The 16,102-nt window shown below is 37.4% G+C and overlaps 2 protein-coding genes across 4 annotated transcripts in view; both read left to right on the top strand.

Annotated features, from left to right (window-relative positions):
• Positions 1-1,975, top strand: part of pip5k1ba (phosphatidylinositol-4-phosphate 5-kinase, type I, beta a) — a 28,153-nt gene extending 26,178 nt beyond the window's left edge. For all 3 annotated transcript variants that reach the window (XM_036594941.1, XM_036594939.1, XM_036594940.1), the window contains one exon: positions 337-1,975. In XM_036594941.1, the coding sequence (XP_036450834.1) occupies positions 337-356 (20 nt within the window). In that variant the 3' untranslated portion in view covers positions 357-1,975. The remainder of the gene's footprint in view (positions 1-336) is intronic.
• Positions 1,976-2,617: 642 nt separating this feature from the next.
• Positions 2,618-16,102, top strand: part of tjp2a (tight junction protein 2a (zona occludens 2)) — a 44,949-nt gene continuing 31,464 nt past the window's right edge. Inside the window, exon 1 of the mRNA XM_036594508.1 lies at positions 2,618-2,783. The gene's annotated coding sequence lies outside the window, so the exon portion shown is untranslated. The remainder of the gene's footprint in view (positions 2,784-16,102) is intronic.

The following is a 16,102-nucleotide window of genomic DNA, read 5'->3' as shown; positions in this document are numbered from 1 at the left end:
ACTTATTTTTTTTAACTTAATCATATATAAAGTAACTGTGTTAACTTGGTTTTCACTTCAGAAATCAACAAAATATATAATTTGGCCAGCGGTGAGCAAACTGTAATGTGACTTGCATGTAATTTATAGATAAACCTGGGAAGGTCTGTCTACTTTGTCTTAAATTGTACTTAATTTACACAGTGAAAGCTTTAAAAGCAGTTTATCAAGCAGTGTTTTGTGGCATTATACATCTTTTTTTCATAGTACCTGTCATTTTTGATGACACCACAGCACATTTTAGACCACTCTTTTGACGTAGAAATGTTAACTTAATATTTCATCTTTCTTTTCTAGTGATGTATGAAATCCGCTGAAATGGACCTGCTGGCTGAAACGTCCACAAGATGATCTAGCAGGACATGGACCTACAATCAGTTAGCCATATTCTGTCCCAATTAGCAAGAGAGTACTTTGCCCAAAAATGCTAATGTTGCTAATAAACAGAGAAAAGTGGTAGAGATCCAGTTTGCTTTCTCTGTGAAGAATTCCTTTTAGTCACTGTGCTAGGACAGTGTCAATGCCGGCTATTGACCGTCTCTGAGGGTCACTGAAGCACAGATTGCACATTGAGTGTGATTTCCCTCGCTCCATATTGCTGCTAATACAGAAGAGGCTGAACAGGCCTTGAGTTTTAAATGGCAGAGTGATTTCCACACTGTAGAGTTGTACAGCTTTCTATTGTTTTTGCACTTGTCAACTTTAAAGTGTACATTTTACATATAAAACATTATTCAGTCTCTGTGCTGGGAGCCCTTTACACTGCCAGATTTCTGTGTTCTGTCAGCTCTATCACATCTAAACCAACTCCTGGAGAGTATTGAGTTAAATTAGGTGAGCTACAGGAGAGACAACTCTGTATTGGGACTAAATATGAAGTTAAAGAGGAATTCCTGCTGATTTTTTTTACATTTCTGCATAATTAAGTTGGTGGTAAGATGTAAATTTGTTCTGAGTGGTTTGGTGTGAAATTCTCTGTTGTAGAGAAACTTCTCGAGTCAAAATTGTTCACAGTGGTGGTGATAGGAACCAGACATCTGAAGAGTTTAATGCCTCTAAAATGGATATGAATGTTTTTTGGTGCCTGTAAAATTGTTTTGTGGTAGTTTTGTAATAACATTTTGGCCTAAAGTGTATTTTTTTCAAATTCATTCATGGTGGAGAGGTACGTACGATGTGTTCTAAAAAGGATACCCACAGAAAACGTTTTTACTATTTTACCATTATTAATATCACATGTCAAAACTCAAAGGGCACATTTAGGTTCACTGGTTGGATAGTAAATAAACTATAATTGCACTGTAAACATTACAACCTCTGGTTCTTATCACCACCACTACAAAGAAAAGTTGGTAAGATTCTCTGCCATGAACCATTTCAAATCAAACCACTATGAAAAACTTTGTTTACGTCTCAATGGTTGAATTATTCAGAAAATTTGAAAAATTTTGTGGACTTCCCCTTTTAAGGTCAATTTAACACAACTGCAAAGCACTTTTTGCCATTCATTCTATCCTTTAAAAAAGTGTTATACTTCATTTGGAGATCTTACATTTCAGAATGGGTCATGTGGGCACTGTCTGTTATTTCTGAGAAATTTCTTAGAATTTCTTTGATAATCACGTTTTAAGATCTGTTAGCCTAAGTGCCAAAATTCTTCAATCCTTTAATAAGAATAAAAAGTGATCTGAAAGCACAAATCAATTTTTTTTTTTATCCAAAATGTTATTTTAGATAATAAGTGATGTGGAAAGGCTTTTTCCACACTAAAAGATTCACATGAGTCCTGATATTAAAGATCACTGTCTTTAAAATATTTTTGATTACATATTTGAGTAATATATTTCACAAGTGTTTGTGTATTTGTGTATTTATAGAAAACTGTGTAATGGAATTGTGCTATTAAAAGCTGCATCTGTTTAGAAATGTGTCATGTATTTATTGAAATAATGCTACACTACAGTTTATCTAGTACTTTCTTTAATGTTAGATTACGTAATACTGAGCATTAAAGCCATGAACAGGGATTGGTGTATCCTGTTATTGAAATGCCAGTGGTTTCTAATCCCAGTTATTAACCCAGAAACATGCATATTTTTTGTGCACAGCCATGATTTAACACATTAGCAGCTTAGCAAGACCGTAATAAGATGAATTGGTGCCTTACAGCAAGAGGGAAGGAAAAGAGCAGGGCAGAAGGAGACTGTGAGCTTTATTAGAAGTTCTCCACTAGAGGGCATGATGTAGTAAGCTATTTAAGTGGCTCTATCACCTTACAGTGGGCTTAGACAGGAATTTTCAGGAAGGAAGTGGACTACAAAAGAGCCAGGTGGAAATAGCACCCTGAGCCAGAGGGTTTGCTGTTTAAAAATACTCAACAGTTCAGAAATGTTGGGTCTAAAAACAAAAAAAAACTCCATTTAGAATCTTTTGGTGAAGTTTTAAAACTCTTCACATATCATTACATTTGGATTGCATATATAATCTTTTTAATTTTAGAGTTTCAGATTTAATTTATTAATCTCTATCGAAACTCACTGCTCCGCCTTCCCTGAAACCGAAGTCACGTGACTCGTCGACGACTCACCTGCAGCGCGAAGACACGCCCACACCTGGAAGATTCAGGAAATCTGGGACTGTGTACAAAACCGAGGCGTTTAATCGCTTCTATCAAACTTCATACTGTTGTTGGACTGTATATCTGGGTCAAGTGCAGGACTTATTATTATATCTCCAACCTCAAGGTAGGTCAAGCTCTTTATTATCTCACATTTCCGTGGCTTTTTGACATGGTTTCGACTGTCCATTGTTCTCAAAGGAGCTGTAGTTGTTGTGCAAGTCGTATTTAGACTAAGCCCGACTTAAAGTGTTCAATATTTGAACTTAAGATTGAACTTGTTTACTTTACCTTACTGTCTGTGACTGGGCTTCGGGCTGCTTGCTTTTGTCGCAAAGCAAGCTGGGCCACGACCCACGACCTACTTCCCTAAGTTGGTGTCTTGTTCGCATTTTCCGTTCCACCTTAAATGGTGCAGCAGTTCGTTCTGGCACCTGAACAGGCGCGTGAATGTAACTGCTGCGCCGTTTAAGGCGGAACGCGGAATTCGAATAGGCAGCCGGCCTCGTCAGTTCACTCCTGTCCTTCTGGAGCTGTAGGTTAGCAAACTTACAAGTTATTCGTGGTTAGGTAATTTCAGCAGTTAAAAATTCGCATTATAGATTCATACAAACAAAGATATACATAAAGTATACATAAAGTAAGGCTTGCCTTACGAACACAACGTTGCCACAGGCTACTTTTTAGTGACTGAAAGGTGATAGCCTGCCTGACCCACCCAAAGCTAAAGACACAAACAATGTGAGACAGCTTGAAGGGTACAAGCAAACGTAAAGTACCTTTCAAGCTGAGTTTAAGGTACATTACTCATATTAATTTGTAAGAACTACACAAGTTTTTTTTCAAACTTCACAGTTATATACTGTCAGAGAAAAAGGTGCTGCACAGATTTTTGTCCCCCATGGTACAGTAATGTTTTTAAGGTCCCATTGTGTTCCTTAAATCCGTTATAAGGGACGCTACAATTACTTTCCTAGGGAAAAACTTGCTTAAGTTTTAATAGCTCTTAGCTTTTTAATAAAAAATCGACCTGAAGATAAGACTGGACTTTATGTAACTTAAAATACCTTTCAATAACTAATTAATAACATTTTCCTGAGAGTGTACTGAGCCACTGTGTGAAAATTTAAAGGCAATGGTGGAGTCAAGCAACTTTGGGTGTTTGACTTGGTTGGATATAAATTGTAGCTGTACTTACATCTCCTTCTAAGTGCAGATAACAATTAGTTAATCACATATGCCTCATAGTGTGATTAGAATGCCTCTTATTTACATAGAACAAAGTTTAAAGCCTGATGGTCACTTGCATTAAACATAGGTAAATTTTGGTTTTTACTTTCCTGTAAGTGAGCTGAGTAAAATCTCTTCAGGGAAATGTTTAAGTGGAAAATGAGGGGAAAAATATCTGTAATTAAAGTTTTTCACCCTAAACGTATGATTTTGACAGTTGTGAAGTTTCAATTTAAAGGCCCCATATCCTGCATTTTTCTTTTACTGTTTTTCCTCTGTTTTCCATATTTAGAACGTTTGTGTTCTTGTATATACCGAAAACAGTCATAATTCATTTGTGCATTACCCTTTTCCAACCTCTCTATATCCCTTCAAATTGAACAGGCTGTCACAAACAACGTATAATTTCACTATAAATGGGCGAAGCCAAACTGCTGTGTGGGTATATGTAAAGGAGATGGCTCTCGTGTCATTGCAGAAACAGTGAATTCAAAACAGGCTTGTTTTGCAGCATAGTTTCCATATATGGATGTGCAAGTGGGTAATTAGACATTACTCTTTTCAAATTTATAAGAATTCACATAACATTAATTCAAATGAAAAGGGGGATGCATTTTTATAACGAGGATGAATTTTGTCATTTATTTATGTTGACTGAGGTTTGACATCCCCACGTATGCTGCCTTAGATTCCACTGTTTACAATTGCGGCCCTTTGAATTTTTTGTACAGATGGCTCGTGCGTCCTGAGATTTGTCTATGAATTTGTATGTGGATATTGTTGTGAAATCCCTGACTGTGCAGTTTTCCTGCCAAGCCCTTACTTTTTGCGTGGGCCTGCTGCCAGTCATGTCTGATTCACACCTGTTTAGTGTGAGTTTGTGTGATTTACGGATAAACCTGGGAAGGTTCAGGACTTTTAAGAGTCTGTACTGTAATCCACTGAAAGCACACCCAAACATACTCATTTTCCTTTCCTGTCTACACCCTAAAAGCTGTTTAACAAGCAGCATGCTGTGACTTTATCCAACTTGATCCATAATTTTTAAACAGAATTACACTTGAAAAGTGATTTTATGCCATTTCTATTGTTTGCATTAGATTTGTTGATGCTACATTGTTGTCTAACAAGTAGACAGCTGTGAGTGATGAGTGACATGTGTTTTAGTATGTTGTTAAATGCATGCATCTGGCATAGATAATGCGTATGTGCATTGCATAACATACGCTGCAAAACTGCATGAACAGTGCACATGGTGGAGGCATCAGACCCACAATACAGTAAACCCGCTTACATAAAGGCATTAAAGGCGTTCGACAGAAGACACAATACAAAATAGGATGTTGATACACACCACTGTTAACGTGCAAATCTCACGCGTGCGATGATTAAACCCCTATACAGGATTTCTGTTGTAGCCTAGTTGGTCTAAGTGGAATTATGCAGGGTTGGCTTTGCGGTCACTTTCCAGTCATCCAGGCCTGTTAAAGTCATGTTTTGCAGTTATTTGTGATATTACAAGATTTCTGTCTCTAATCCACTGGAGTTTGATTTTCCCTTCTTTGAGAACATTGCGCATCCTCTGACGTAAGATTATGGATATTTCGGGTTTCTGTTTACCGATACGGCAAAAAAGCCTTCAAAAGCCTCTTCGGCTGAAAGCTGAGTGTATAGCCTTTTAAGAGACATTCAAAGAAAGTCAGTATTACAAGCTCTGTTGAGCAGACATGCACTCAAAGTAATTGATAAAATTCAGTTATGATACCATGTTGTCTCAATATAGTACATTTTTTGATACAACAAAAATAACATGCACCTGAATATGTGCCTTGTGTTCACATGCTAATGTTAATATGTTAATGTTTGCACCTTTCACACAGCTCTAGGGATGTAATGATGTAGTCAAGTTTCTTCCAATTTGCGATATTTTCTATGCGAATCATTCAGGCATATGGAGTCTATGGAGTACACTGCATTCACGTTTTCTTTTCTTTTTTATAAACAACTTTAAATCTTAAAATTTTGACATGAAGGCATATATTTATTAGCCGAAACATAATTTCAAGCATAATCTAGGCCACAACACAGCTGTTGTCTAAAGTGGCTGCCTGCAGCATTCAGCTACATGGTGAAATTCTGTTTATTTTTCTAGTTTACAGTACATCATACTGTCAACTAAACCACACTGACAAATCTGCTGAACCTTAATGAGGAACTGGATGCAATCTGAGTGGGTTGGGAGAAGTTTGGGGGGTGTATTTACAGAAAAGATTTTGGGTGACTGTTGAATATTGACTAGTGTTTGCTAGCAACATTAGCCTCATAGCTCCAGTGCTGAATTAAAGAAGCAGAATTTGGACACCAAGCATGTCTCAGCTGATTGACAACATCTGAAGTGGAAAATTGCAAATTTACTTTAAAATCAACTGTCAGGTCTGGCCTGACATTGGTTGTTGATGTTGCATTTTATGTGCTCTCTTTAATTGGGCTAAATATATCTTTCATGATACATGCAGTTGTTCAGTGTTCTAGAAGTATTAATGCTACCCATGATAAACTCAGAAAAGCACACTTTGGTATATTTTATCACAATAATAATAACATATCATTATATTTCTACCGTTAACCATTAAAATGCTCTGTAATCTGTCTGTGCTGTGATTTTATTAGACACTGTTATTTTGTAGCTGAGATCATTACCATCTGATTATAAAGTGCTGGAGTAACTCCCTCAGGCAGATTCAGTGCGAGTTCAAGTCGTAACAGAGGCTGTTTCTGGTTCTGCACCTTTTCCAAACACTGATACATACTTGAACACCTTTAACCCTTTATGCAGTGAGCATTTTGTGTGTGTGTGTGTGTAATTTTGATTGTAAAGCTGTTTTTTCACATATAAAACTCCCTTTTGTGTTTGACTTTGCAATTAATAATCATCCTAATGATATGATATTAAAGGGGAAATCTTTTAAACATGGAATAATGCATAATTCAACAGATAAAGACAAAATAATTCAGAGTGGTTTGATTTTAAATGGTTCATTGTAGACAAAATGACTAGCTCAGGTTTCTTTACAGTGATAGGAACCAGGGGTCACAATGTGTGCAACGCAAACATAGCCATTTTATTTATTATCCAAAACTACCAGTGAACCTACACGTGTCTTCTGAGTTTTTATATGCAATCTAAAAAATATGATTTTATTTTGGGGACTATTTTGCCATATAACACCCTGCATATACATCTCCACCATAAACAGATTAAAAACATATATGTTTCAGGCCAAACTCTTCAATCTTCTACATCAAAAAAGTATTTATTACCATTTAATGTAGTAGCTTTCTTTGATGGGGCCTTAAGAGGCGTTAAATTCTTCAGACGTCTGGTTCCCATCACCACCACTGTGAACAATTCTGATGACAACTTCTAATAATACTAATACTACAAGTAGAATTATGAAAATAATCATTGAACAATTTAGTGTTAATAGACAATATTCTGTTTTACATTTCAGATAGAATAGTGTGCAAAAAGAAATGAGAGCAAAAACAGCCCATATCCCCCCACATGAAAGCACAGCTGGATTTTACTGATGCTTTTTAGGTCCTGGAATAGTGTGATTATTAATAAATTGGAATTACCTTTTTTTTATTGCACTGATCCCACCGACTAAGCATGTGGCAGATACTCTGCAGAAATAGCAATTGATCCCTCAGATATCCACAGAGGCTTACGTCTGCTTCTAATGCTACAGGGACTAAATCAGGATAAAACAGATATACTGTAATAGTCATATTGTAATAGCAATATTCAATATTGTGCAGAGCATAGTGCGTAAATGTAAATGCATTTCTGTGGCGTGAATCGTTTTACACACCCCGAGTAAATAGCTTGACCGCAATCACAGTTAGCTGGTATTACCTGTGAACCACCTTTTAAAATAAACCTGTAGAAAGCCCAGTATTTATTTTTTGATTATGTTTTACATTACAATTCAGTTTTACATCACCATTTTCCAGTCTCTCTTTATCCCTTAAAAATAACCCTTATTTTTTATTATGCAAATAAGACTGATACATTATATGATCTCTGTTCTGATTGAGTTTCCTGTATTGTGCCTCATTTAAAAAGAAGTCTGGGCTGAAATGTGTGGAACAAACTTCAAACATCAGGGTAAAATAAACATTTCGCTCATTTCTCATGTATGGCTGCAGTGATCCATTTCTTTTCTGACAACAAGAAACAAAACAAAGATTAATAATTTTCCATATCTTCCACTCTAAAAACTTTTTACAGACAGTCTGCAGTAACAACACTTCCCATTACTTCAGCATGAATGGGAGGGGCTAAACTGCTATATTTGGGAGGTGGATCATTCCCAGCACTGCAGTAAATCTGACGTGGTGGTGGTGGTGTGTTATTGTGTGTTGTGCTGGTACAAGTGAATCAGACATGGCAGTGCTGCTGGAGTGTTTATTATATAGTGGACAGTGAGTGAACACAGTGATTAAAAACTCCAGAAGCATGACTGTTTCTGATCCACTCGTACCAGCACAACACACACTAACACACCACCAGTGTCAGTGTCACTGCAGTGCTGAGAATGATCCACCACCCAAATAATACCTGCTCTGGGTAAAGGGGGCTAACAAAGCATGCAGGGAAACAGATGGACTACAGTCTGTAGTTGTAGAACTACAAAGTGCAACTGTGTGGTAATTAGAGCTGATAAAATGGACAGTGAGTGTAGAAACAAAGAGGTGTTTTAATGTTATGGCTGATCAGTGTATGTTTTCTGCTTTTTTACTGACATTAATAGCTTAAAAAATTAAATTAAAAATTAAAAAATTAAAAATGAAGGTGGGTCTCTGACTTTTGCCCAGTTAAACATTATTATTATTATTATTGTTGTTGTTGTTGTTATGAATAATGATAATAATAATAATAATAATAATAATAATAACAGTAAAATTTGTAGTACAATTTAGCAAAAACTCTGCTGTTTGCCTTCTTAGTTTTCTAGAGAGCAGCTCTGTCTCTCCTCCTCAGAGGAATTACAATATGATCTGTGCATTTCCCAACAGAGATTGCACTTGTTACCTAACAGGGTAGAAATTGGGGGCTGGGGGGGGGGTGGTGATGGGCATCATTTGTAAGGCTTTGCCTGTTTTGGGTCTGGTGTAGTACCACAGGGATTTCTGTCCTGTCGCTCTTTGACAGTACAATCTCCCGCTCTCATGGCCTTCCCTGGCCAGAGCTGTAATCCAGACGTGCAAGCTGCTGGACTAAAATTTCATCTGCCTGCACGCGCATCAGCCCAGACGCTCGGCCAGCTTACTCAATGCATCCCTGCACCATGGGACAGAGCAGCAGGCATGGGGGGTGAAAGACAGCCTCCAGGGCAGCATAACGGTTGGCCAGCAGGCTGAGTGGTCTTTTTTTTTTTCTTTTTTTTTTTGGCGGGGGGGGGGGGGGTAGCTGGGGGATGGTGGGGTGTGGACTGACAGAATATGTGTGTGTATATGTGTTTACTTTTTTTTCGGAGAGGAGGAGCATGCTAATGGTCGCAGCGCTAAGCTTACAGCGAGGGGATTACAGAAGCGTGGGGCGGGGGTGCGTACATGATCTGTCAGAGCTTAGTGCCACAATTATCCCCCTCACAGCAGCGTTTTCATTAGTGTAATGTTCAGAGAGCTCCAGAATTATGTAAGAGTGACGTGCCATCAGCCTGCCCAACGTGGTGCCTCTGTGTGTTTTCTCTCCCTCTCCCTCTCCCTCTCTCTCTCATGCTCTCTTTTTTACCCCTCCTCTCGTTCCACGAGGAGAACAAAATGGGCATCTGTCAGACTCCGGAGAGCGAGCGAGCGAGAGAGAGAGTGTGCCCTTCACTGAAAGCGGCTGAACGAGTGGCATTTTGCTCAGGATGGCTCCAGAAACGCGTGACGTTGGCAGACGGGGCACAGGGTCATTTGTAATGTGTTGTGAGTGATGTGGTCTGCTGTAGTGTGCGGTATGCACTGTGTGTAGCACACCTGTTTTGGTTGGGTGAGCAGTGAAGTGTGACTGAGTGTGTGCCGTACTGAGGGACCAAGTAAGCGAGAAATTTTAACATGAAGTACAAGAAGTTCATCACCATCATGCAAGCTGCCATCGGGATTGCGCCCCTCAACAAAAGAGAGCTGCTGCCTCCTGGCAGGAAACTGTGGAGGCCCTCTGGGTGAGTGAGCAAGAAGAGGGTGGTGGGAGAAAGAGGAGCTGCAAATGAATATTATCATTTGTTGTTATAACGCATAGGCTACACTCTTCCTAAGTGGTTCTTGGTTGAAAGGTAGGGCTGAACAATTTGGGGAAAAAATATGTAATTGTGACTTTTCTGACCAATGTTGTAACTGTGATTAAAATGTTTTTATGATAATATGTGGTGTTGAGCTTCAGGCCTTTTTTTGTCATTAAAAAGAGCAGCACATGCATTGTTTTTGGACCTGAGGCTTGAACACTGAATGTAGTGCACCGGTAGGGTTTAATGATTAATGTTTTTTATATTGAAATCACAGTCTGTGAAATTTTCTATTTATATTACATTTCAAGATTGTTTTAAGTTTTAAGAGAGGAAATGTAGTCTAACAACAGTGCTCAAGAACTGTCAGTCTGGCAGTTCAGATTTGAGCCTCCAAAAATGGTGTGCTGGTCTTGTAAACTCGATTTTTATAGAAAATAATAGCATTTAAACGAGAATCGCAATACCGGTCAGAAAAATCACAATTATATGTTTTCCCCAAAACGTTCAGCACTATCCATGCCAGACTGACAGTTTACAAGCTGTGGAATTACTAGGTGAAATGTCTCTAATTAAAACTTCAGGCAGTGTTGAATAATGTAAGATATGATTGACATTGTAGCTTTTGCAAATTGAAAACAGAACTCTTTGAAATTGCGATTTTTCAGTACAAAAACAATTGTTTAGCATTACTTGGATGTACACGTTTAGGAAAGAGCTTTTAATTTAAATAGAACCTTTACATTTTTGGAGGTTCTTTTAAATCTTAAAAATGTTTGTCACCCTCACACTTATTTGCAAAAATGGTTGTTCAGAACCATCTATTTAAAGGTTCTTTAAGGAACCAAATGAGGTTCTTTTTATGACGTCGCTCCAAAGAAAGCACCCTTTTTGGCATCTTTATATTTAAGTGTATTTACTAGTGTTTGATGTGTGCTTGTGCTTGTGCTTCTTTACTGCCAGGTTGGGAAAATCTTATTTCTCTGCAAGGACACACTTCATAAAGGAGGATTTCTCAGTTAGCTAGATAACAGGAGGAAAGTAATGTGCCTCCCTCACTTTGCACTTAAAGTGAAATTCCAAACAGAAGTTTTTCAAAGTTTCTGCATAGTCTAATTATTAGTACTTCACAGTGGGCTGATGTGAAATGCGCCGTTGTAGAGAAACCTCCCAGTACTGATTTTCTTTGTGGTGATGATGGGAACCAAGACTCATGATGTAGTTATTTTATTTACAATCCAGAATGACCAGTAAGTCTAAGCATGTTTTTATATGTGGTGTTGATGATGGTAAACTAATAATGTTAATGGTAAATTAAAAAAGAAAGGGACTATTTTGCTTTACAATGCTCTGCATGTAACTCACAACTATCATAAAACATGTCAGTAATCAGGCAACATGCTTATAACCATTTCATGCAGTAGCTTTCTGTGTTGTAGCTTTCAGAGGCGTTAAATTCTTCAGACGTCTTGGTTCTATCACCACCACAGCAAACAATTCTGATTCGATATGTTTGGTTAGGACGGTGCTTTTTAAATCAAATCATTCTGAATGCCTTCGTTTATATCATAGCAATTTATTTATGCAGTAATTTTGAAAATTTTACATTCCCCTTAAACTAAGCTGAAAAATTCTTTTTAAGGATGGTCTGAAATCAGTTAGGAGGAACTTGTCGAACAGAAACAGACATCAGCTGGTGTGTGAACATAACCCAGAAACTACAGGCTAATAAACGTAAGGAGAGAATAATCTGTAGATGTGTTGCTGTGCCTTCTTCAGATCTGCTTTGGTAAATTTCTCAGAGAAACAGCCAATTTGTATTTCTTTATTACATAACAAATAAGTGAAAGATGAGATTATTTGCTAAAATGTCTGCATCATCTTCAAAACATTACCTACAGCTGTCGCTGTAACTTAAGATGCAGCTACACTGTTTTTCAAGCAAAAGGTCAGCTCTTTCATCTTGAATGGATTCTAGGAACCGAAGATTGTCCAAGAAGGATTAGATTCATGTAGCATAAGTATGATTTGATTTTGACTTTAACTGTATCTGGTGAAAAGCTGAGGGAAACATACAGTACTGGGGCAGAGAACAAACATGTACCGCATATGCGCTGTTTTGAGTTCTTGCTGTCGCAGCTGCTCTCTCAGTCTCTCTGTACACACTTAAAAAAGATTCTTCAATGGTTCTTGAGTAAAGTAAATGGTTCTATATAGAGCCATGAGCACTCAAAGAACCCTTTGCATGATTAAATGGTTATTTGCATGGTGAACAGGTTCCTCAGATTATTGGAGAATATGCTAAAGATGGTTCTATATAGAACCATTTTGAAAATGATCATGTATAGCACCAAAAAGGGTTCCTAATTGTCCTGTAATTGTTACAAGCTTGACATAGTAGCAATAGAAGAACTAGGTAATTAGTATTGTTAATCTGTGGTTACTTACTTGCTTTTTTGATTATCACTTTTGAAAACAAGGGGTGCAGTTCATGATTTGTTCTTATAATTGTCCATCCATCATCTGTCTCTATGAAAAATTGGATTGTTGTAGATACACTGTACATTCTGTCCATGTGAACAGATTTTGATGACTTTTACGCATTGTTTTATTTGTACATTTAATTACCTTGTACTAACACCTGTTGGACATTTTATATGCTACACGTACCGTAGGTGCACTTTATACATTGATCAGCCGTAACATTAATACCACCTCCTTGTTTTTGCTCTCATTGTTCATTTTATCAGTTCTACTTCCTGAATAATAATTATCATATAAACACCTCAGTGTCACTGCTGGACTAAGAATAGTCCACCAAACATTTCCAGCCAACAGCGTCCTGTGACCACTGATGAAGGACTAAAAGATGACTAACACAAACTGTGCAGCAGATGAGCTTTGGTCTCTGACTTTACATCTACAAGGTGGACCAACAATGGAGGTGTGTGGATAGTGATTGTTTAAAAACTCCAGCAGCACTGCTGTGTCTGATCTACTCGTACCAGCACAGCACACACTAACACACCACCACCATGTCAGGGTTACTGCAGTGCTGAGAATGATCCACCACCTAAATAATACCTGCTCTGTGGTGGTCCTGTGGGGGTCTTGATAATTGAAAAACAGGGTGAAGGGGGGTGAAAGGGGGGTAACAAAGTATGCAGAGAAACAGATGGACTACAGTCTATAATTGTAGAACTACAAAGTGCTCCTATGTGGTAAGTGAAACTAATAAAATGAACAGTCAGTGTAGAAACAGTGTTTTTAATGTTGTGGCTGATCAGTGTACTGACTAACTATTAGGCTTCCTAGCTTTTAATACTGAAAGTAGTTGTTTACAAATTACGATACAAACAGCTCAAGCTCAGATAAACATTCAATGCTAAATGTGTTGCAACACCAATCAGAAGTTAGAATTGTTGTTTTTTTCCCCATGACCCGTGACATATCTCAACAAATGCATTTTTTGTTTACCGGTATTTGCTTTAACCCAGTGGATGAAACCTCTCAATTCACATTCTGTTTGTTGTGACATAAACATAGGCTTATGAAAGCTAACAGCTGTGGAAAACAGTTGCTTGAATAATAACAATGAACCTATTATGTAATAATTGTTACAGGCCACTAATTGTTATGGGCCACTAAGTGGCCAGTATGTGCATGGTGGTTAAAAACACCAGCAATGCTGCTGTTCCTGATACACAGAGATATACCACTATAATTCTGGTGTCATGAGAAAGGTCTGCCATGAAAAGAATATCTGGTCAGCGATGGTCTTATGGTGGTCTCTTCCTATTGATTGAGTAAGAGGGGAGTTGATAAACTGTGCAGCAGCAGATGGGCTATGGTTAGTCATAAACCAACAAAGTGCACCTATGTAGTAGGTGTACCCGATAAAGTAGTCAGTCAGTGTAGATGCAATAAAGTGGCAACTGTATTATCCATTTACAATTTCACCAGGACTGATACCTTGTACATTCACTAATGAAGTGACATTTACTCTGAAAGAGTCAGAGATTCTGCTGTTTGGGAATGTTTAGGAATGCATTATGTCACCTGAGCACTTCCACAGAGCAAAGTACCCAAGATAAAGAGATGTCTCATGTTACTGTCATTAGCAATGCAGTGAAGTGTGTTAAATATCCTGTGAGTGGGAATGAGGAAGCGATATCACTCTGTAATCATTCCATGAAGTCCAGTTCTTTGTTTCCGGTCATGACTCAGTCATTGGTCAGCATCTACTCTGTTTGTTTCTCTCCAGGGCTGTTTGTGTGCGAGTGTGAGCTGAACATATGGTTAAAGGTCACTGCATGGTCAATCTCTGCTTTTATATTCTCTGCTTTTAATATACGTCCCATAATGCAGGAGTTTACCAAGCATGCGTATGGCTGGTTTTGGGTAAACAAATCCTTTCTACATTTTAACCTCTTGATTTTCTTCTTGACTGGTTCTGTCAAGATGTTTTACTGCATAAAAAAACTCAACAACTCAGGTTTCTTTACAGTGGTGGTGATAGGAACCAGGGGTCACGATGTCTAAAACACAAATATAGGCATTTAATTTACGATCCAAAACGTCCAGTGAACCTACACGTCTTCTGAGAATTTATACGGAATGTTGATGATGGTAAAATAGTGATAAATCCAAAAGAAAAGTTTTCTTTGGGGACTACTTTTCCTTACAACGCCCTGCATGTATCTCTCCACCATGAATGGATTCTGTCATGGGTGATGCAACAAATGAGGTGCCATTTGTGTCTCACTGATGTTACATTTACAAATAGGAGGGTAAAGAAAATGTAAATGACATTTTAAACACACACAAAGTGTCATTCACAACAACCTGTGTGTAAGGTGGAGAAATTAAGGGGAGAATATCAATAAGGATAATGTCTATAAGGAGAACTTGTTTTTTGCTGTCCCAGCCAACTTGAACTGCACTTTATCTTGAAATATAATACTTACAATTCTTCACAAATCTTATTATTTTTGCTTTAATGTGTGAATCTGTTAAATCTCATGAAACATCCTTTTTCATGAGTCATCCATTATAGTTTATGAAAAATCTTTTTTTTTTTAGTAGTTTTAGTTGTGTCCCTCAACATTCACTAAACCCAGTTACCTTAACACATTCACATTCACCTCTATAGAATATATGAAATATTGCACAAATTACATGTCCAACAAGATTTTGTATCATCCCTGATGATCACAGCAAGAAGAAAAATAAGTTTTTTCATTATTTTTATTTCTTTATTTTCACTGATATCGTGATATTACCTGACTAAACTCAACCCTGTTACCTTTATTATAGACTGAAATAAAATTTTTAATGTAAAAAAATTATTTTAAGTACAGTCATTAGAATGTCCTTGATATGGGTGAACACATTTAATTTTTGAATGGTTAAAAAAAGGTTTGTTTTTTTAAGGTTACTAGGGCTAGAGAGTACCCCAACTGTAGAACCAATCATATTTTTAGGCCAAAATCTTACCTCAAAACTGTTGTAAAACTGTCTCAGGTATCAAGCAGCATATTAAAAATCATTTTATATACTAACTTTGTGTGCGGGAGCTTTTAGAGGCATTAAATGATTTAGATGTCTGGTTACCATCACCACCACTTTGAGCAATTCTGACTGTATGCTTCTTTAACACTCTCAATGACAGATTAATTATGCAGAAATTGGTGGAATTACCCTTTAAGAAATCTTAAAATGCTGTAAAATATTCAGTAAAATATTGTCACACCACTGACAGAGTTCTGTTTTAAGCCTTTTTTCTTAAATTTCTAATTATTTAAACCAAAATAAAAACAAACTGAATTAGGCTAAATGTTTAAGACTTTCTTTATTAGAGAGCACTGAGACTGTACACAACAACTGATTTTCCAGGCATGATCGGTTCAGTCATGCAAGAACAGGAATACAGATAATCAGA

The sequence above is a fragment of the Colossoma macropomum genome, unplaced genomic scaffold (assembly GCF_904425465.1).
Source record: "Colossoma macropomum unplaced genomic scaffold, Colossoma_macropomum, whole genome shotgun sequence".
Lineage (NCBI taxonomy): Eukaryota > Metazoa > Chordata > Actinopteri > Characiformes > Serrasalmidae > Colossoma > Colossoma macropomum.
This window is presented reverse-complemented; position numbering and strand designations above follow the sequence as displayed.